The sequence below is a fragment of the Nycticebus coucang genome, chromosome 3 (genome assembly GCF_027406575.1).
Source record: "Nycticebus coucang isolate mNycCou1 chromosome 3, mNycCou1.pri, whole genome shotgun sequence".
Taxonomy (NCBI): domain Eukaryota; kingdom Metazoa; phylum Chordata; class Mammalia; order Primates; family Lorisidae; genus Nycticebus; species Nycticebus coucang.
The window spans coordinates 58,529,710-58,551,734 of NC_069782.1; the positions used below are offsets into that span (position 1 = coordinate 58,529,710).

The window sequence follows — 22,025 nt, forward strand, 5'->3', positions numbered from 1 at the left end:
TATTCCCTCAATACCTTTACATACTTTCTAGCACACATGATGAGGAAAGGTGTGTGGCCAAATTTTATATTTTCGCTGCTCTTCACACTGTGTTTATGTTCCACCTCCCTCAAGCCACTGTAGCTCTCCTGTTACCTTTCACCCTCAACTTCACCATCCTCAACCTGCGCTATAAGGCGGTCATGGATCGCCCTGGCTCCTGGAAGTTCAACAGCACAGAGAGGGTCCTGCAGCATCTAGTAAGGGCCTGGCTCACCTCACCCCACCCCACCTAACCCACCCATTCCCTCTCCCTTCCTGCAAGGTCCTCAGGCCCTTCAAGGAAGATCCCACCTACCTTGTGTACCCTGAGCATCCACCCTAAGGCACACCCTGGGAGGACCCCACCCAGCTCCCTCCTCCTCCAGATGCATGCCCTGCCCTCTCGTGCAAGCCCCACCAACCACTCCTCTACCACAACCCTATGGCCTCACTTCTACTCACCTCCCTCCCTCCCTCCTCCACAGCTCAGGCCCTTGTTCAACAGTACCAGTGTGGGCCCTCGCTACTATGGCTGCAGACTTACCTCACTCAGGTGAGACCTTAGAAAACACTTAGGTCTCCCCTAAGTGTGTCTGCAGGTTCCAAGTGTTTGCATGGTGTCCCTCCTACTCTCACTGTCCATGCCCTCGGTAGAGGAAGAGTTCAGGAAGCACTGTCTCCAACACCAAGACGTCTCCTCATCCTACTTACCTCATCCTTCCCTCCTCAACTGAGACACTCTATGCACACCATCCATATGATTGTGGCCCTAACCTGGTCATCTTTCTCAACTCTATTCCCCATATACCCCTTTTCTAAAAGAAGAACCCTTGATTTTAGCCTCTGCCTTTGCAAATTTTCTCTGGACTCATGAGGCTTTTCCCATTCTTTCAATCTCTAGGTCCAACAGCTCTTGGCCTGTCTCAGAGGGGAACTCTCTATAGGATGACATAGCACCTACCAGGAACTCACTCCTGATAGAATGACATAGCACCTCTCTAGGCTCTCTGCAACTCCTGACTCTGTGCATGGTCTCACACTGGCTTGAGTCCCTGCACTCAGGGAGCCCACATGTGGCTCCACATATCTCGCCCGTTTCTCATTTCCTCTGGCCCCTTCCTATCCTACTCCTAAGGATCTCGGGACACTGCCCTGAGTGGCCTACTTGTCTTACATCTCACTTGCTCTCCACAGGCCTGAGAAGAACCAGGCAGCCACTGGAGTAGATGCCATCTGCACCCTCCGCCCTCACCCGGCAGGCGGTGTCCTGGACAGAGAGCAGCTCTACTGGGAGCTGAGCCAGCTGACCCATGGCATCACTGAGCTGGGCCCCTACACCCTGGACAAGGACAGTCTCTATGTCAATGGTGAGGAGCTGCCATGTGCTTGGGGTCCCTTCCTCCTCTCCAGGCAGCCTCTGCTTTCTGATTCAAGGTCACACTCCCTGCCCAGCCACTGGGGCCAGGATACCTTCTCTGTGTGTGGTGATGGAGGACACCGCCTCCTAGTTTCTTCTTCATCATGGACTGAGTTCACGTTCAGGGCCTTCTCTGATATGAGGGTGTGTTGAAAGAGATTGGTCCTCAGTCCCTGCTCCGTTAGACCCCTTCACTGAAGCTAGGATAGCCCTCACCATTCTGTGCTGCCGCCATATCTACCCTCACTCTTGCCCACTCTCCTTCCTCCCTCTTGCTGCAGGTTTCACACACAGGGAGAGCCCTCTGCACATTATTGTCTGTGAGTATTCCACAGATGTTCCCATGCCCCTGATCCTATACTAGCCAAGGCTGGAGCTGACACCTCCTCACTCCCCCTCACATTCTGGTCAGGAGAGCTGGGAAGGCACAATTTGTTCCCTTCCTTCACTGCCCCTGCTCCTGACAGTCCTAGCAGCATCCCCAGCACTGCCCGGAGTTAGACTCATAGCCCATCAATAATCTCTGTGTGTGGCATTTCGGCCATGCAGTGCTGGGTTGGTTCACTGATAAGGACTTATTTATGCCCAGCTCCCAGCACCTCGACTGCAAACATTCCAACCTCAGGGACTCCTTCCGCCATCCCGGGCTCCACAGGTGAGTAGCGATCAAGGGTGCATCTGTTACAGCCTGACCTCTGAGGATTAGCATCTGGGCAATTTTCACCCACATAATGACGTGGAGTCATAGACAATGTAGACACAGAGAATCAAGCAACATATTTCATCCAGACCTTTTTGGGGTTACTACCCGGCAATGCAGCAGAGATGAAAAAACAGAGTAAAGTCTCTTATGGCCCCTGAGAGTGCTTGTTACTGGGACAGTGACCAGGAGGGTGGAGATTCAGGTGAAAATTATGAGCAAGTTGATGATGATGCGGACATGAGGAAGGTGGTACCTGGGGATTGGGGGTGGTATAGTGCAAGTAAAGCACGATGTGACGAAGGTTGTGGTGGTGGTGATATCATGACACTGATGATGAAGATGAGGGTGCTGGTGGCAGTGTTGAGGGTGACACTGGCCATACGGCTCATGGTGATGTTGACAGTGCTGTTCACTTTGAAGATAATGACCACGATGACGATGATGACTGTTGGCTGGAGTTGTGTTGACAATTCAGGACGTGATAGGGTCTTGGTCATGGATGGGATACGGAGGGTGACAGATGGGCAGTGGCTAGGATTTGGGGACTGCTGGCGATGATGACAGTAGTGACAGTTAGACACAGTGTGATCATGAAGTGACCGTGACAAGGACATTGATCAGGAAAAGAGGTCTCAGCCCTCATCTCCTATCGTTCAGCACAGAATAGGCATCAAGAGCAATACTCAGCATCCGACTACTATTCATTTACATGCTTACTTCAAAAAACCAGCAAGGTCCATCAGTGTCCTCCATGAGGCATGGAACGTGTTATTCCCTCAATTCCTTTACATACTTTCTAGCGCTCGCAATAAGGAAAGGTATATGGCCAAATTTACTATCTCGCTGCTCTTCTCCCTCCAGCCACTGAAGCGCTTCTGTTGCCTTTCACCCTCAACTTCACCATCCTCAACCTGCGCTATGAGGCGGTCATGGATCACCCTGGCTCCTGGAAGTTCAACAGCACGAACAGGGCCCTGCAGCATCTAGTAAGGGCCTGGATAACCTCACCCAGCCCCACCTAACTCACCCAATCCCCCTCCCTTCCCACAAGGTCCTCAGGCCCTTCAAGGAAGATCCCACCCAATTTGTGTACCCCAACCATCCACCTTAAGCCACGCCCTGGGAAGACCCCACCCACCTCTCTCTCCTCCTCCAGATGCCTGCCCAGCCTTCTCCTGAAACCCCCACCCACTGCTCTTCTACCTCAACCCTATGGCCTCACTTCTACTCACCTCCCTCTCTCCCTCCTCCGCAGCTCAGGCCCTTGTTCAACAATACCAGTGTGGGCCCTCGCTACTCTGGCTGCAGACTGACCTTACTCAGGTGAGACCTCAGAAAACACACCCAGGTCTACCCTAAGTGTGTGCACAGGTTCCAAGCATTTGCACGGTGTCCCTCCAGCCTTCCCTGTCCATTGCCCTCGGTAGAGGAGGAGTTCAGGAGGCACTGCCTCCAACACCAAGACGTCTCCTCATCCTACCTACCTCATCCTTCCCCTCCTCAACTGAGATGCTCCATGCACACCATCCATATGATTGGGGCCCTAACCTGGTCATCTTTCTTGACTCTCTTCCCCATATACACCTTTTCTAAAATTAGAACCCTTCCTTTTGATTTTAAACTCTGCCTTTGCAAATTCTCTCCAGAGTCATGAGGCTTCTTCCATTTCTTCAATCTCTAGGTCCAACAGCTCTTGGCCTGTCTCAGAGGGGAACTCTCTACTGCTCCTGATAGGGTGACATAGCACCTCTCTAGGCTCTCTGCAACTCCTGCCTCTGTGCACAGTCTCACACTGGCTTGGAGTCCCTGCTCTCAGGGAGCCCACATGTGGCTCCACATCTCTTGCCCAAGTTTCTCATTTCCTCTGGCCCCTTCCTATCCTATCTCCAAGGAACTTGGGACACTGCCCTGAGTGGCCTACTTGTCTTACGTCTGACTCGCTCTCCACAGGCCTGAGAAGCACCAGGCAGCCACTGGAGTAGATGCCATCTGCACCATCCGCCAGCACCCAGTAGGCAGCATCCTGAACAGAGAGCATCTCTACAGGGAGCTGAGCCAGCTGACCCACGGTGTCACTGAGCTGGGCCCCTACACCCTGGACAAGGACAGTCTCTATGTCAATGGTGAGGAGTTGCAATGTGCTTGGGGTCCCTGCCTACTCTTGGGGCAGTCTCTGCTTCCTGCCTCAAGCTCACGCTCCCTGTCCAGCCACTGGGGCAAGGACACATTGTCTGTGTTTGGTGACGGAGGACACCGCCTCCTGGTTTCTTCTTCATCTTGGACCGAGTTCACATTCAGGACCTTCTTCTCTGATGCGATGTTGTGGTGAAAGAGATTGGCCATCAGTTCCTGCTCTGTTAGACCCCTTCACCAAAGCCAGGGTAGCCCTCATCCCTTTCTGCTGCCCCAGGTCTAACCTCACTCTTGCCCACTCTCCTTCCTCCCTCTTGCTGCAGGTTTCACACACAGGAGCCCTCCGCACATCACCGAAGGTGAGTATTCCATGGATGCTCACATACCCCTGATCCTATGCCAGGCAAGGCTAGAGCTGACACCTCCTCATTCCCCCTTCACATCAAGGCCAGGAGAGAAGGAGCTGGGAAGGCACATTTTGTTCCCTTCCTCCACTGCCCCTGCTCCTGATAGTCCCAGCCCCACCCCGCCAGGAGTTAGACCTATAGCCCATCAGTAGTCTCTGTGTGTGGCATTCTGACCTTGCAGTGCTTGGTGGTTTCACTGATGAGGACTTTCTTATGCCCAGGTCCCGGCACCTTGACTGCAAACATTCCAACCACAGGGACTCCTTCCACCCTCCTGGTCTCCATGGGTAAGTAGCGATCAAGGGTCCATCTGTTAGAGCCTGACCTCTGAGGATTAGCATCTGGGTAGTTTTCACCCACATAAAGATGTGGTGTCATAGATGATGTAGACACAGGGAGTCAAGCAACACATTTCATGCAGCACCTGCTCTGGCCTACTATCCAGCAATATAGCAGAGAAGGGAAAAACAGATGAAAGTCTCTTACGGCCTCCCACAGAACCGTTACTAGGAGAGTGACCAGGAGGGTGGGGATTCAGGTAAAAATGATGAGCAAGTTGATGACTATGCTGAGATGATGATAGTGGTGCAGAGGGGAGGGGTATGGTGAAAGTAAAGCACAATGTGAGGAAGGTGGTAGAGGTGGTGATATCGTGGCACTGATGACGAAGATGAGGGTGCTGGTGGCAGTGTTGAGGGTGACATTGGCCATAGGGCTCATGGTGATGATGCTGTTGACTTTGATGATAATGACTACTACAATGACAAGGACGATGAGGACTTGCGACTGGAGTTGTGTTGACAGTTGAGGACGTGATAGAGTCTTGGTGATGGATGGGATATGGAGGGTGATAGATGACGGCAGCTAGGGTTTGGTTGGGGCTGGCGATTAAAGTTGTGACAGTCCAGCACAGCAGTATCATGAAGTTATCGTGACAAGGACGAGGTGAGGAAAAGAAGTCACATCTCTCATCTCCTATCATTCAGCACAGAATAGGCATCACAGGCAATGCTCTGCATCCGACTAGTATTCATTTACATGCTTACTTCAAAAAAACAGCAAGGTCCATCAGTGTCCTCCATGGAGGCATGCAACGTGTTATTCCCTCAATCCTTGACATAATTTCTAGCGCATGTGACAAGGAAAGGTGTACGGCCAAATTTTATATTTTCGCTGCTCTTCACACTGTGTCTATGTTCCACCTCCATCAAGCCACTGAAGCGCTCCTGTTGCCTTTCACCCTCAACTTCACCATCCTCAACCTGCACTATGAGGCGGTCATGGATCGCCCTGGCTCCTGGAAGTTCAATAGCACGGACAGGGCCCTGCAGCATCTAGTAAGGTCCTGGCTCACATCAGCCCCACCCCACCCAACCCATCATTCCCCCTCCCTTCCTGCAAGGTCCTCAGGCCCTTCAAGGAAGATCCCACCCAACTTGTGTACCCCAACCATCCACCCTAAGCCACGCCCTGGGAAGACCCCACCCACCTCCTTCTCCTCCTCCAGATGCCTGCCCAGCCTTCTCCTGAAACCCCCACCCACTGCTCTTCTACCTCAACCCTATGGCCTCACTTCTACTCACCTCTCTTTCTCCCTCCTCCGCAGCTCAGGCCCTTGTTCAACAATACCAGTGTGGGCCCTCGCTACTCTGGCTGCAGACTGACCTTACTCAGGTGGGACCTCAGAAAACACACCCAGGTCTACCCTAAGTGTGTGCACAGGTTCCAAGCATTTGCACGGTGCCCCTCCTGCCTTCCTTGTCCATTGCCCTCGGTAGAGGAGGAGTTCAGGAGGCACTGCCTCCAACACCAAGACGTCTCCTCATCCTACCTACCTCATCCTTCCCCTCCTCAACTGAGATGCTCCATGCACACCATCCATATGATTGGGGCCCTAACCTGGTCATCTTTCTTGACTCTCTTCCCCATATACACCTTTTCTAAAATTAGAACCCTTCCTTTTGATTTTAAACTCTGCCTTTGCAAATTCTCTCCAGAGTCATGAGGCTTCTTCCATTTCTTCAATCTCTAGGTCCAACAGCTCTTGGCCTGTCTCAGAGGAGAACTCTCTACTGCTCCTGATAGGATGACATAGCACCTCTCTAGGCTCTCTGCTACTTCTGACTCTGTGTGTGGTCTCACACAGGCTTGGAGTCCCTGCACTCAGGGAGCCCACATGTGGTTCCACATCTCTCGCCCGAGTTTCTCATTTCCTCTGGCACCTTCCTATCCTATCCCCAAGGACTTTGGGACACTGCCCTGAATGGCCTACTTGTCTTACATCTCAATCGCTCTGCACAGGCCTGAGAAGGACCGGGCAGCCACTGGAATAGATGCTATCTGCACCCTACGCCCTCACCCAGCAGGCAGTGTCCTGGACAGAGAGCAGCTCTACTGGGAGCTGAGCCAGCTGACCCATGGCGTCACTGAGCTGGGCCCCTACACCCTGGACAAGGACAGTCTCTATGTCAGTGGTGAGGAACTGCCATGTGCTTGGGGTCCCTTCCTCCTTTCTGGGCAGCCTCTGCTTCCTGCTTCAGGGTCATGCTTTCTGCCCAGCCACTGGGGCCAGGACACCTTGTCTGTGTTTGATGATAGAGGATACCGCCTTCTGGTTTGTTCTTCATTATGAACCGAGTTCACGTTCAGGGCCTTCTCTGATATGAGGGTGTGGTGAAAGAGATTGGTCATCAGTCCCTGCTCCGTTAGACCCCTTTACCGAAGCTAGGGTAGCCCTCACCCTTCTGTGCTGCCCTCAGGTCTACCCTCACTCTTGCCCACTCTCCTTCCTCCCTCTTGCTGCAGGTTTCACACACAGGGAGAGCCCTCCACATGTCACCATCAGTGAGTATTCCAAAGATGTTCCCATGCCCCTGATTCCACACTAGCCAAGGCTGGAGCTGACACCTCCTCGTTCCCCCTCACATTCTGGTCAGGAGAGAAGGAGCTGGGAAGGCACAATTTGTTCCCTTCCTCCACTGCCCCTGCTCCTGACAGTCCCAGCAGCATCCCCAGCACTGCCCAGAGTTAGACCCATAGCCCATCAGTAGTTTCTGTGTGTGGCATTCCGGCCATGCAGTGCTGGGCGGTTTCACTGATGAGGACTTACTTATGCCCAGTTCCCAGCACCTCGACTGCAAACATTCCAACCTCAGGGACTCCTTCCGCCCTCCCGGGCTCCACAGGTTAGTAGCGATCGAGGGTGCATCTGTTACAGCCTGACCTCTGAGGATTAGCATCTGGGCAATTTTCACCCACATAAAGATGTGGAGTCATAGATGATGTATACATGGGGATTCAAGCAACACATTTCATCCAGAACCTTCCTTGGGCTACTACCCAGCAATGCGGCAGAGACAGAAAAACAGATGAAAGTCTCTTGTGGCCTCCAAGAGTGCTTGTTACTGGGAGAGTGACCAGGAGGGTATGGATTTAGGTGAAAATGATGAGCAAGTTGATGATGATGCAGAGATGATGAAGGTGGCGCCTGGGGGTTGGGGGTGGTATGGTGAAAGTAAAGCACAGTGTGACGAGGTGGTGGTGGTGGTGCTATCATGACACTGATGATGAAGATGACGGTGCTGGTGGCAGTGTTGAGGGTGACACTGGCCATAGGGCTCGTGGTGATGTTGACAGTGCTGTTGACTTTGAAGATAATGACTACAACGATGACCAGGATGATGACTGTTGGCTGGAGTTGTGTTGACAGTTGAGAACGTGATAGGGTCTTGGTGATGGATGGGATACGGAGGGTGATGGATGGTGGCAGCTAGGGTTTGGGTGTGGTTGGCGATAATGACAGTAGTGACAGGCACAGCATGATCATGAGGTGATCCTGAGGAGGGCGATGGTCAAGAAAAGGGGTCTCAGCTCTCATCTCTTATCGTTCAGCATGGAATAGGAATCAAGAGCAATGCTCAGCATCCGACTAGTATTCATTTACATGTTTACTTCAAAAAACCAGCAAGGTCTATCAGTGTCTGCCAGGGAGGCATACAACCTGTTATTCCCTCAATTCCTTTACATACTGTTTAGCGTGCGCCCTAAGGCAAGGTGTATGGCCACATTTTATATTTTTGCTCCTCTTCACACTGTGTTTATGTTCCACCCCCCTCACGCCACTGAAGCGCTACTTTTGCCTTTCACCCTCAACTTCACCATCCTCAACCTGCGCTATGAGGCATTCATGGATCACCCTGGCTCCTGGAAGTTCAACAGCACAGAGAGATCCCTGCAGCATCTAGTAAGGGCCTGGCTAACCTCACCCCACCCAACTCACCCATTTCCCCTCCCTTCCAGCAAGGTCCTTAGACCCCTGAAGGAAGATCCCATCCACCTCATGTACCGGGCCCATCCACCCTTAGCCAGGCCTTTGGAAGACCCCTCCCTTCTCCCGTGTCCTCCAGATGCATGCCCCGCCCTCTGGTGCCAGCCCCACGCACCTCATTCTATCATAACCCTTTTGCCGCCCTTCTACTCACCTCCCTCTTCCTCCTCCATAGCTCAGGCCCTTGTTCAACAGTACCAGTGTGGGCCCTCGCTACTCTGGCTGCAGACTGACCTCACTCAGGTGAGACCTCAGAAAGCCAGCCAGGGCTACCCTAATTGTGTGTCTATTTTGCAAGCATTTGGAAGGTGTCCCTCCTGCCCTCCCTGTCCATGCCCTGGGTAGAGGTGGAGTTCAGGAGGCACTGCCTCCAACACCAAGACATCTCCTCATCCTACCTACCTCATCCTTCCCCTCCTCAACTAAGACACTCCATTTACACCATCTGCATGCTTGGGGCCCTAACTGGTCATCTTTTTCCACTCTCTTCTCCCTATACTGCTTTTCTAAAAGAAGAACCCTTCCTTTTGATTTTAACCTCTGCCTATTGAAATTCTCTCCAGACTCATGAGGCTTTTCCCATTACCTCAATCTCCAGGTCCAACAGCAATTAGCCTGTCTCAGAGGGTTACTATCCACTATCCATGATCGGATGTCATAGAGACTGTGTAGGCTTTCTTCCACCTTTGACTCTGTTCACAGTCTCAGGCTGGCGTTGAGTCCATGCTTTCAGCGAGTCTAAATGTGGCTCCTCACCTCTCCCCTGACTTTTTCATTTCCTCTGGCCCCTTCCTTTCCTATCCCGAAGAACTTTATGACACTTTCCTGAACTTTCCATTTGTTGTCATACCTCTCACCTTCTCTCCCCAGGCCTGAGAGGGACCATGCAGCCACTGGAGTAGATGCCATCTGCACCCTACACCCTGACCCGGTAGGCCTAGCACTGGACAGAGAGCTGCTCTACTGGGAGCTGAACAATCTGACCCATGGTGTCACTCAGCTGGGCCCCTACACCCTGGACAAGGACAGTCTCTATGTCAATGGTGAAGAGCTGCCATGTGTTTTTGGGTCTCTTTTTCCTTTCTCTGTAGGATTTGTGGAATTTCTTCTGTATAGGATTAAAGACATTCTTTCTGTCTCTAATCCTGTTGCTTTCTTGCCATTGACATCCTGGTCACAGTGTGTGTATGTGATGATTGTTGTCTGAACTTCTTGATTTCTTCTCTACTTAGACTTGATTCATATTCAGGACCTTGTTCTGTGATATCCGGGTGCTGATAGAGAATCATCACTCGCCCCTTCCCACCTACCTCCTTTCATTGCACCGGTGTATTCCTCACTCATTTCTTTCCCCCACCTCTCTCTTACTCCTTACCCCTTACCTACTATCCTGCTTCCCTCTTTTGCAGGTTTCACTTCTCACAACTCTCTTCACTTCACCAGCAGTAAGTATTCACTCTATTGTCTAGTGTCCCAAAGTAGGACGTTCGGTGTCCACTCTCCAGTCCAGCTATGTCCTTCTCACATAGAATGAGCTGTGGGGTACACAAGTTATTCCCTTTTCCCTCTGCCCTGGCTCCAGTGAGAGTTCAAATTCAAATCCCCCATGCAAACCCCGTCTGTTTTCTCCACTATTGCATTTCTTCCATGTGAGCTACTGTCATTGATTTTGACTTCTCAGCTCTTCAGACCTCTGCAGTTAATGTGGGAATTTCGGGAACTCTATACTCCTCCCCCAGTCCCTCTTGTGAGTACCAGTCAGTAGCACATCTGTCAGAGCATGTCTGAGGAAGGTCAACATTTCTGCCATAATCTCTCTAATAAAGATCAAATTTCATAGTCAATCTGGTGAGGAGTATTCAACAATGTATTGAGCACCTCTTCTGTGTCAGCCCTGGGCATACAGCAGAGAACACAAATGAGATAACAGTCTCTTCTCTGAGGGTTTACATTATCATGGTGATGATGGTGGTGGTGATAACAATAATGGTGATGATGATGATGATGATGATGGTAGTCATGTTTATGAGGGGCATGACGGTGAAGATGATTGTGTTGTGGTGGTAACGATATGGATTTGATGATGGCTTTTTTTGAAGCAGATGATGGTTGTGACAATAATCACAGTTATGGTGATGTTAATTATCATGATTTTCAGAAATTTGACACATAATCTCTAACATTATTGAGTACTGAAATTTATCAAATGCTATGCTCAGTATCCAACTACTGCTAATTAATATGCTTTGAGAAAAGTCTTCTATCATTATGGGCAAGGGAGACATAGTATGCTTTTATCTATCACCTACTTTCAATCTGTAGAAATGTGTTTTACATATTCTTATATTTTCTCTGATTGCACCTTTGTATTTATTTTTGCCCAATATTGAGTAAACCTCCTGGAAGGAGCATTTGTCTTACTATTACTTCTCCAGCGTCGACCTTGTCAATGGTAGATCTATATGAAATACACAAAATCCCCCATTAAAGAAAGAAAGGAAAGAGACTTTCTTGTTATCTATGGAAACACACTACTTTTCCTTCCCTGGTTAAAATGTTTGATAGTTCTGTCAGATTCTACCCAGGGCAACTATGTGGCATCTATCCCCCCCATGACAGACATCACTCACTGATGTCCATTCTTCATGATTTTGAAACAGGTTCAGGATTCTTACCACCTTACATCCCATGTGGTTGCTTCCAATTCAGTTGAAGCTGCCACAAGACTATGGGATAGAATATAAGAAAATTAGGCTCCTGTTCCTTACTGGTTTTCCTAGGAAGGCATCTGTAAGTTGGAAAGCTTAATTCAGCCTCTGCTGGGTTATGACTGAGACCACCTGCTTGATCCAAGACTGCCCACACCTGGACTCCTAGCCATTCAACAGGCTAAGATAGGAGGATTGCTTGAGCCCAGGAATTTGACATCAGCTTGGCCAACAAAGCCAGACCCTATCTCAAAAAAAGAAAAAAAATTTTTGAAAAGTGAACACATTCTATGTATCAAGTAGGGTATGCTTACATGGTGGTTCCTGCCTGCATTGGATCAAGAACTGAGTCAGGTGGAAAATTCTGGTGGATAGACTCAGAGTCCATATGTAGGAAGGCTAGAGGAAGGACTGGACAGGGAACTTTATAGGGTCAGGCCAGATCCTCTTGTCTGCCTTTCCTTCACAGCAACAAGCTTCGCTCTGGTGCCCTTTACCATTAACTTCACCATCACAAACCTGCATTACGTACCTGACATGAGGCACCGAGGATCTGCAATATTCAAGACAACAGGGGAGAACCTGCAGCTCATGGTGAGCATCCCTGAGCATCCTGCTGCCCAGTCCTCTTCAGTGGTCCCACTCACCTCCCTCTCCTTCCTCCCTAGCTTGCTTCTTTGTTCAGGAACACCAGCATTGGCCCACTGTATTCTGGCTGCAGACTGATCTCTCTCAGGTGAGATACTGTAGGGGCCAAGAGTGTGGCTCTCTGAAGGACTGCTGAAAAATCAACTTGCAAACAGCAGATTAAATGGAGAAAGGGCATATGAATGTATTTAACATGTATGTATACATGGGAGCCTGCAGAATAAAGATCTGCCGATAAAGGGGGAACTGTCCATTTTTATGCTTAGGTTCAACAAAGTCCGGACAAATATGTAGAAACATGATTTGACCCAAGGCATATAATCTCATGCTAATCAACTAAAGGGGGAAACCCAGCAAGGCCTGTCCACCTGGATTCTTGTCTTCTCTGAGCAGCATTCCTTCCTTCTGGGTGTAGGGCAGGCTACTTTCTGGTAGGCGGGTGGGGGTGGGGGGCTTATGCCCTGTAGTCGAACAAGGTAAGTTAGATTATTTATGTATGACCAGTTTTTACATATAAAGTCAGAAGAGAAAGTTACAATTATATTTTTACATTTTATAGCTAGTGTTGGAGAAAAGGGGTTGTGGTTTTCATGACCCACCTTGGAGAAAAGGTTTCTGTAGCTAGGCTCAGAATGAATGGGACTGAAAGACAAGCAGGCAGGAGAAAATCTTTTGCTTTTGCAGCCATATCTGAGGGCTTAATTTTGGAGTTTTGTTTTCTGAGACCCTGACAATGCCCAGAAGCAAATGCACACTCTCCCACCCCTCCCAGTTTCTGTTCCTGAATCTCCCCATTTCCTCACCTGCCCAGTGTAGCAGGTGAGCCTCTCCTTGGTTCCTATCCTCGGGACTTCTTTCCTAACTGACATGGAAAACATCCTGCAGAAGGATTATCCTGGTGTAAGGAAATTTCAGACGCAATACTGAGCAGTCTGGGGCACACACATTTCATAATCCACATTTAAAGTGTTCAAAGGTGATGCACCTAAGGGATCTGTGAGATCTCTTGGCTACCCCCATCTGTTTTTATTTCCCTTGGCTTCATCTGAGAGTAGAGTGACAGTGGCTGCCACAGGGCTGCTCATCATTGGTCCAACATTAGTGCTATTTCATCTTGTTCATCTATTGATCATTTATAGAGTCTAGAATTTTTTTAGTCTCCTTTATTCTCATATTCCACAAAAATTGATTTCAGTTTTGTGACTTTTCCAAACATTATTATTCTTGCAAGTCACTTTCATCATCAGTCCTGCAGACTGATGTTCCCATCCCTGTGTCTCCCTCCCCACTCAGACCAGAAAAGGACAAATCAGCCACCAGAGTGGATGCCATCTGTACCCTCCACCCTGACTCAGCAGGCCACAGGCTGAACAGAGAGCAGCTTTACTGGGAGCTGAGCCAGCTGACACACAGTGTCACTGAGTTGGGCCCCTACACCCTGGACAAGGACAGCCTCAACATCAATGGTGAGGGTCTGTGCTCCTTCCCCAGGGATCTGCTTGCTCTGGGCTGTGTGCTCTGGGCTCATCATGCACGAGAAATGTTTCTGGAGCTGTAGCAAGAAATCAGACCATCAGAGAAGGGAAGGGATGTACAGATGGCAGAGAGATGAACTGCAGATAACATGATGCAGAAATTCTCTCTTGTTCTCCAGCAGTGGTCTCTGGGTGTTATCTTCTGGATCTATACCTTGAGTGCATTCTTTACATATGTGTTAATAAATAAATGGATACATAGAAACAAGAGAGGGTGCCAGATTCTTACCTCTTCTTCCTATCCTCTATCCGCATAACTTCTCATCCTCTCTTTTGTCAGGTTACACTCACCGGGTCCTGACCTCTACCCCTAGCAGTGAGTAACTTGGGTGCACGTACCACTTGCCTTGGGGCCTCATCTCCTCCGGTCTTTCGCCACCTTCATTCCCCAGCTCAGAGAAGACATGCCAGCACAGGCTTGAAGCCAAGCAAAATAAGGGTCTCAAGGTCCCGTGATGGGCTGTCCTTAACTGGGGAGGCTCTACCTCTCGCACATTTGCCTCACTCTGTTTTCTCCTTAGTTGTGATGGGCTACACCATGTCTCCTGCTACTTCAGGGACCTCTGTTCCAGTCCCCACAGGTAAGAGCTTCCTCTCTTTTCCTCTGTATGAAGTTCTAATGCCCTTGGCCAATGGTACATATCACCTGGGGAAGAACAACTCCCCAGTCATTCAGGCGACAAATACTTATTAAGCATTTAATGTGTCAAAGGCTCTGGTAATGCAACAATAGAAAGAATAGGAAAGAGCTGTGGTCTTTGATGGGATCCTAGCAGAGAGAAAAGGCATGGCTGTACACATAAGTATTGATAATCATCAGCACTGTTCTGGCATGAATTATGGTATGTGAAGGAGTCTCTTTCTCGGAGACTTACTAGGCAAGAGGTCTCCTCGGAGACTTAGCAAGGAAGAAGTCTCCTCAGAGACTTAGTAAAGAAGGGGTCTCCTTCTCAGAGACTGAGTCAGGAAGAGGGTCTCCTTCTCAGAGATTTAGGAAGGGATCTTCTCAGAGATGTAGTAAGGAAGGGAGTCTCCTTCTTAGAGACATAGTAAGGAAGGGATCTCTTTTTCAGAGACTTACTAAAGAAGGAGTCTCTCAGAGACTTAGTAAGGAAGGAGTCCCCTTCCCAGAGACTTAGTGAGGAAGAGGCCTCCTTCTCACAGACTTAGTAAAAAAGGGGTCTTTCACACAATTATAAGAGGGACTTTACCAAGAATTGCAAAAAAATAAAAAATAAACCCAGAGCAAAATGTATTAAACAAATAGCTGCAGAATATAAGGTCAAAATGAAACTGGAGTAAGATGATTTCTACGCAGCTCAATATTTTCTGTTTTGTAGTCTGACTTAGGGTCAAAAATAGGATTCTTGGAGGATCAGTGGAGGGAGGGTAATGGGTGGGACCACACCTACGGTGCATCTTACAAGGGTACATGTGAAACTTACTAAATGTAGAATATAAATGTCTTAACACAACAACTAAGAAAATGCCAGGAAGGCTATGTTAACCAGTGTGATGAAAATATTTCAAATTGTATATAAAACCAGCACATGATACTCCATGATTGCATTAATGTACACAGCTATGATTTAATTTGAAAAAATAGGATTCTTGCTCAATTGTATTATTTAAAATAAAATGAGTTCTTTAAAAATAAAAAGAAGTGGTCTCTTTCCCTGAGGCTTGGTAAGGAAGAGGTCTTCTTCTCAGAGACTTAATAAAGAAGGTATCTCTCTTCTCATAGACTTAATAAAGAAGGGGTCTCTTTCCCTGATACTTAGTAAGGAAGGGATCTCCTCCTCAGAAACTTAGTAAGGAAGGGATCTCCTCCTCAGAGACTTGGTAAGGAAGGGGTCTTCTTCTCAGAGACTTAGAAAGAAAGAGGTCTCCTTCTCCTGGAGTTAGTAAGGTACCAGTCTCCCTTAAGTAAGGAGTCTCTTTTTCAGAGACTTAGTAAGGAATGGGTCTCTTTCCGGAGACAATAGGAAAGGATGCTTGACAACTTGGTCATGCTTTGGTTGGTCCAAAGTCCAACTTTCCATTCCTGGCTTCTTACTAACCCAAGGAAGAGTCCATGCCATCCACAGACCTTGCCAAAGGTCCAGAATGAGCTGGCATCATGAGTGTACAGTTTCTTATCAGCCATTCAGGCCAGAACAGGCTGGACCTGGCCATGGGCCCAGGTAGATGACATAGGAGCACATATTCTGGGACCACAACATCCAGCTTAAATTATTTAATTTCACTTTGGCTAAGTTTTTGCATCTTTTAAAATGGGCATACCCCATTATCTCCCTCCAAAAGGTTTTCCTCACACACAAATGAGTTACAATATAAATAAAACACTTGCCACAGGGCCTGACACATAAGAAAATGCAATGTAGGTGTTTCTTCAAATTATTTTAAAAATCAATAAATGAGTGGCTCTCAAAGAAACAGTTTTGGTGGGGAAAACCTTAGAGAGGAAAGATGTCTGTGTGAAATTTTAGGTACAAAAAGGGTCAGATGTGTTTATTTTCTGTTTCACGATGTATTTGACTCCAAAATTCAATTTTTCATGCTACCCTACTGTGCCTCAGTTAACACTGCGTCTGGGCTGTCCTCCTTGAGGAAACTGAATGGAAACCTTCCCCAGCACTTGAAAATGAATTAGCAGGATGCCCCAGGCTCAGGTTCACAGAGCAATGATAGGCTTAGCAGACATAGCTTTTCCATTCCCCCTGCAGCTGCTGGCTCTCTCCTAATGACGTTCACCCTCAACTTCACCATCCTGAACCTGCATTACAATGAGGACCTTGATCGCCCAGGCTCTTGGAGGTTCAACACCACAGAAGGGGTCATGCAGAACCTGGTGAGAGCCCCACCCACCAAACCCCACCCTACCCACTTACATAAGTACCGCCTACTTCTCCTTTGCCTGAAAGAAGGCACCCATCATGTACTTCCCCCAAACAGAAGACCTACTCACTGATACTAACCCTGCCCACTTCACCTGTGTCCCATCCACTGATGTAAGCCCTGCTCACCTCACCTGTACCAAACCCTTGAAAGAAGACCCCACCCAGTGGTGCCAGCCCTATCCACCTGGCTTCTGCTCACTTCTACTTTCCTCCCTCTGCCACAGCTCAAGTCCTTGTTCCAGAACACTAGCATTGGCCCCCTGTACTCCAGCTGCAGATTGACCTCGCTTAGGTGAGACCTTAGCGTACTTGCCAGAGCTGCCGCATGTGCTCCTAGGCCCCAAAATTTGGTCTGCTTCCTTCCTGCCCTCCCTGTACCTATCCTTAGCAGAGGTGGAATTCAGGAGGTTCTGGTTCCAGGCTCAAGGTGTCTCCTGAGCCTACCACCCTCCCCACCTCAAATGAGAGTTTCTGAAGAGCCCATATGCAGGATTGAGCCCCTGCCCTGGTCATCCCTCTGACCTGAATTTCCTCCTTCTGTCCTTCTCTTTGAATAATAAGGCCATCTCATTTAGGTTTTATATTCTCTCCCCAGGGTTTCTTTCAAGATAAACTTGCCTCCTCCACTTGCTTTAATCTCCAATGCCAGCCTCATGTCTGAACTCTTCTATCCCCATCCCATGAGGATGCAGGTTGCACCCTTGCAGTTTTTAAAATTCTTGTATCCCTGACTCTGCTCACAGTCCAAAGCTGGTTGGAAGTTGGTGCACTCAGAGAAGTTAAGGGTTGATTCTCACCTCTGCCCCTTTCCTGCCCTCAGGCTTCTCATTTCCTCTGCCCCTTTCCTGCCCTTCCCCTAGGAATCAGAGCCCCTACCAAGAGATCAGAGCCCCTACCAAGGCAATCCATTTACTGTCCTTCCTTTCACCTGCCTTCCCCCAGGCCCAAGAAGAATGGGGAAGCCATAGGGGTAAACACCATCTGCAACCTCCGCCCTGACCTTATAGGCCATGGGCTGGACAGGGAGAAGCTGTACGGGGAACTGAGCCAGCTCACCCACGGTGTCACCCGGATAGGCCCCTTTAACCTGGACAAGGACAGTCTCTATGTCAATGGTGAGCAATGCCATCTGTGCTTTGGTACATTTTAGAGCCCTCATCTCCCCCCTTGTATGCCTCCCTTTCCCTCATCCCAATCCCTCCTCACCATTTCTTCCTTTACCTCTGCAGGTTACACACACCAGACCCTGACTGCCATTCCTAGGAGTGAGTGATTGGAGGTTTCATATGTTTCTACCGTTCCCTTTAAGTCCCAGCCCTTAAAAGAGCTCAAGACCCCACTGCTTCCACTTTATACCCCACCCAACCTCCAGCCTGGGATGAACCTGCCTGTTCCCTAAAATGCTCCAAGATGAGCACTCCCTCCCTGCCATCTCCAAGGTGGTGGGTCTCCACTCCATGCACTTGGGTTGTTCTCTCAATTTCTGTGATGGCCACAGTTTTCTCAGGTATGCTGATCCCCTTCTCTAGTCCCACAGGTGGGAATCCTTCTGTCTGAAGATGTTCCCAGGGACTCCTGTTGGGTTCTAACCACAGGAGGGAAGAGGTGGAGTTAGGGGTGGGGCCCAAGGTTGATTCCTGAAAGATCTGACAAGGGTATCCCCAGGTCCCTGAGAACCCTTTGAAATACCAACCCAATATCAGCACCCACCATCCTCAGCTATACTTTGTAACCTGCTTCTGAAACCTGTGGATGGCTCCTGCCGTCCAAATCATTCTCCAATACTTAGAAGAGTACAAAGCAAAAGATCTATTTGCAGAGAATACATTTCATCACTGGTCAGTGTCCCAGAAACCAGTTTGGTAAAGAAATAATTCTTTAGTTTGCCCAATGAACTAATTTACCATTATATTGTTTTAAGAAATACTCTTCTACTGAATAGATATAACTTTGCTCTTGTTACCAATTCTTTATGAATATGTTCCTTATGCTCCCTGGCTATATTCAGTGGACATAGTCATTTCATTTTAGGAGCATTTTAAGCAATGTCCGGTTTGTCAAAATATAAGGACCATGGTGTTGTTACTACTTTTCATGAACATTTTGCGTGCATTTGTTCCCACTCCCAAATTTTTTCTTAAGAAAATTGTCAAAAATGTTGAAAGAATAGCGCAAGGAACATCTATCTGTCCACCACCAGGCAGATATGCACAAAACGTGCACTCATGTACACCCCTTCCAAACATCTACCAGCTCCTTCAGTGACCCAGTTTTGTGAGGGATGCCCACATACATCTGGGAGACCAATCTCAGAAAAATCACTGAGGTCCCCAAGAACCACTTTATGCCTTTTTAAAACTGAAAAATAGTGGCATCTTCTTCAACTGGGAATCGCCTCTGCATTTTTGCCTAAATGCAGAAATGCCACTAAATTTTGGTTGAGTGACTAAGGGCAGGAAAGTAAGTGAACAATTCCTAAAAATAAGTCCAAATGATAGGCTGATGCCTTCAAGCTTTGTAGCTTCCAAACTTTTCCTTCCTCAACTTGCAGCATGATGGTCTAATGTTCACACTGCATTAGACCTCAAGGTCCTTGAGTCATTGCCATGGACTCTAAAGAGATGGTCACTGGTTTCAGGCCAATGGCCCCATACCATATCTGTTCCTATATTCCTCCCAGGCCTGACTCAGCATAGCCTATCCTCTCCCTTCCCTGCTGCAGCCACACAAACACCTCTGGTGCACTTCACCGTCAACTTCACCATCACCAGCCTGCACTTCAGGAAAGACATGCAGCTTCCGGGCTCCCCGAGGTTCAACAATCTAGAGAAGTCTCTGCAGATCCTGGTGCGAGGCCCGGCCACCTCACTTTGCCCCACCCAGGGGTGCTTCCCACCCACTCTGTCATCCCCATACTGTTATGGCCCTTCCCAGTGGTGTGACTGCACCCACTGGTGCTGGCTCCACCCACACTCCATCCCCACGCTGGTATGGCCCTGCCCCCTGGTGCAGCTGCACTCTCTCTCCCTCCACTGGTGTGGCCCTGCCCACTGTTGTCTCCTTTGCCCACTGATGGCCATCTGGCCCCTGCCTCTCAGACCATTTTTTTCTCTTTCTTTCCTCTCTGCAGCTGGATCTCCTGTTCCAAAAAACCAGCATCGGCCCACTGTACTCTGGCTGCAGACTGACCTTGCTCAGGTGAGACCTTAGAATAGCCATCCAGGGCTGCCTCAGGTATTCCCAAGCCCAGAGTTTGGTTGCCCTCCCTGCAGATGTCCTCAGCAGAGGTAGAATTCAGGAGCAAGGTGTCTCCTGACCTTATCATCTTCTCACCAACTGTCCCAAGATTCTGCATAGCCGATCAGCAGGATTGGGCCACTACCCTGGTCATCCCTCCAAATTGCTCCCTCTGGCCTCTTTAGCAATCACAACATTTCCTTTGGGTATTAAATTCTATGCCCTGACAAACATGCCTTCACCACTTGCTTTAATCCCCAATACCAGCTCTCTACCTGTCTTGTATGTAAGCTCTCCGTCCCCATGCCATGAGGATGCAGGTTTGAGTCTTCCAATTTAATAAGAATTGGTGGATCTGTAACTCTGCTGACAATCTCAGACTGGCTGTCAGTCTGTGCATTTGAAGAATCTAAGTCTGACTTTTCACCACTCCACCACACTTGTCACCTCCTCTGGCTCCTTTTTGTCCTTCCCCCATGAGCCTTAGGGCTCCTCCTCTGTTTATTGTCATACCCCTCACCCACCCTCCACAGACCTGAGAAGAATGGGTCAGCCACTGGAGTGGACACCATCTGCACCCTCCACCGTGACCCCACAGGCCATGGACTGGACAGAGAGATACTATACCAAGAACTGAGCCAGCTGACCTACAGTGTCACCCAGCTGGGCCCCAGAACCCTAGACCAGGATAGTCTCTATGTCAATGGTGAGAGGCTTTATTATTTGCAGCTCAGCAGATCCCACATCCTCCCTTTTATTTTTCTCTCACCTCCTACTCAACCTTTCTCCCTCCACTTATACAGGTTATACACAGAAGATGAAGACCACCACCTCCAGCAGTGAGTATTCTGGGTCTTCAGACGTCTTTACATCCTGTAAGCTGCTTCCACCTGAGTCCTAGCCCTTAGGAATAGAAAAGGTCATAATCCCACTTCCTTCACTGCACACCCCCACTGCACCCCTAGCCCTGAATGAACAGGGATCTGTACCCTCACATGTTGGCACCTCCTCCCTTGGATCAGCAAGATGATAGAGTCTCCAACCCAAGTACTTAGGGTGTTTTCTCCCCAACATCTCAAGTGACAGTGTCAGTATCTATGGTGCAGGGTCATGTGGTGTGTGGGTCTCCTATTCCTCACTGGGTAGGCTGTGCTGAAGCAGGACCCTGCATCTAGTTCACACTTCCGTCTGGGCCTCCCATCAGAGTACTTTGAGCAAAGCCTTTGTCTCTCTGGGGTTAGGGATTATAGTACCTGTCAGGAGGGGACACTGTCTTCCATTTAATGACTCACAGCTACAATGGTCCATCCACCAATGGACCATCTTTCCACCTTACCCAGGGACCAAGTTGCCTCCTTATAGAATATCTTTCCTTTCTGTCTTGTCTCTAAGGTTACACCTATCCAGTCTCAAGTACTTCTGCCAGTAGTAGTACACATTCCATATGAAGATACGTGTTCTGTAGTCCCAGCTACTCAGGAGGCTAGTAGTACACATTCCAGATCTCTGTGTGTCTGTGACCACCTATCTCCCTTCTGCCAAAAAATGAGAGCCACTCAAGTAGCCAGCCCTGCCACCTATTACTCACCCTTTACATGGAAAGAGATCCAGGGTCATGTATAGAAATGTAACAGGGTAATGGGATGACCACTTGAGGGCAGGAATTTCAGACTAGCATGGCATGGACAACATAACAAGACTCCATTTCTACAAAAAAAAAAAAAAAATGTAAAAATTAGCCAGGCAAGGTGGTACATGCCTATACCACCTTGGTAGGCTCAGATACTTGGTAGGTTCAGGCAGAAGGATTACTTGAACTATGATAGCACCACTGCATATAGTGAGGATAATAAAGTAAGACTCCATCTTGGAAAGAAGAAAGGAAGGAAAAGAGGGAGGGAGGGAGCAGGGGAGGGAAGGGGAAGGAAAGAGAATGAAGGAGAAGGAAGCAGGGGGAAAAGAAGGAAGGGAGGGAGGGAAGAAAGGAGG

At 48.9% G+C, this 22,025-nt stretch overlaps 1 protein-coding gene across 1 annotated transcript in view; it reads left to right on the plus strand.

Annotated features, from left to right (window-relative positions):
* The window catches only part of MUC16 (mucin 16, cell surface associated), a 60,642-nt gene that overhangs the window by 10,855 nt on the left and 27,762 nt on the right, over positions 1-22,025 (plus strand). The window contains exons 17-40 of the mRNA XM_053585714.1: positions 115-239; positions 507-574; positions 1,216-1,388; positions 1,720-1,758; positions 2,028-2,093; positions 3,003-3,127; positions 3,397-3,464; positions 4,092-4,264; positions 7,487-7,525; positions 7,801-7,866; positions 10,418-10,453; positions 12,186-12,310; positions 12,385-12,452; positions 13,658-13,830; positions 14,180-14,215; positions 14,421-14,480; positions 16,626-16,750; positions 17,024-17,091; positions 17,742-17,914; positions 18,029-18,064; positions 19,522-19,646; positions 19,930-19,997; positions 20,570-20,742; positions 20,840-20,875. Of these exons, the coding sequence (XP_053441689.1) occupies positions 115-239; positions 507-574; positions 1,216-1,388; positions 1,720-1,758; positions 2,028-2,093; positions 3,003-3,127; positions 3,397-3,464; positions 4,092-4,264; positions 7,487-7,525; positions 7,801-7,866; positions 10,418-10,453; positions 12,186-12,310; positions 12,385-12,452; positions 13,658-13,830; positions 14,180-14,215; positions 14,421-14,480; positions 16,626-16,750; positions 17,024-17,091; positions 17,742-17,914; positions 18,029-18,064; positions 19,522-19,646; positions 19,930-19,997; positions 20,570-20,742; positions 20,840-20,875 (2,244 nt within the window). The remainder of the gene's footprint in view (positions 1-114; positions 240-506; positions 575-1,215; positions 1,389-1,719; positions 1,759-2,027; positions 2,094-3,002; positions 3,128-3,396; positions 3,465-4,091; positions 4,265-7,486; positions 7,526-7,800; positions 7,867-10,417; positions 10,454-12,185; positions 12,311-12,384; positions 12,453-13,657; positions 13,831-14,179; positions 14,216-14,420; positions 14,481-16,625; positions 16,751-17,023; positions 17,092-17,741; positions 17,915-18,028; positions 18,065-19,521; positions 19,647-19,929; positions 19,998-20,569; positions 20,743-20,839; positions 20,876-22,025) is intronic.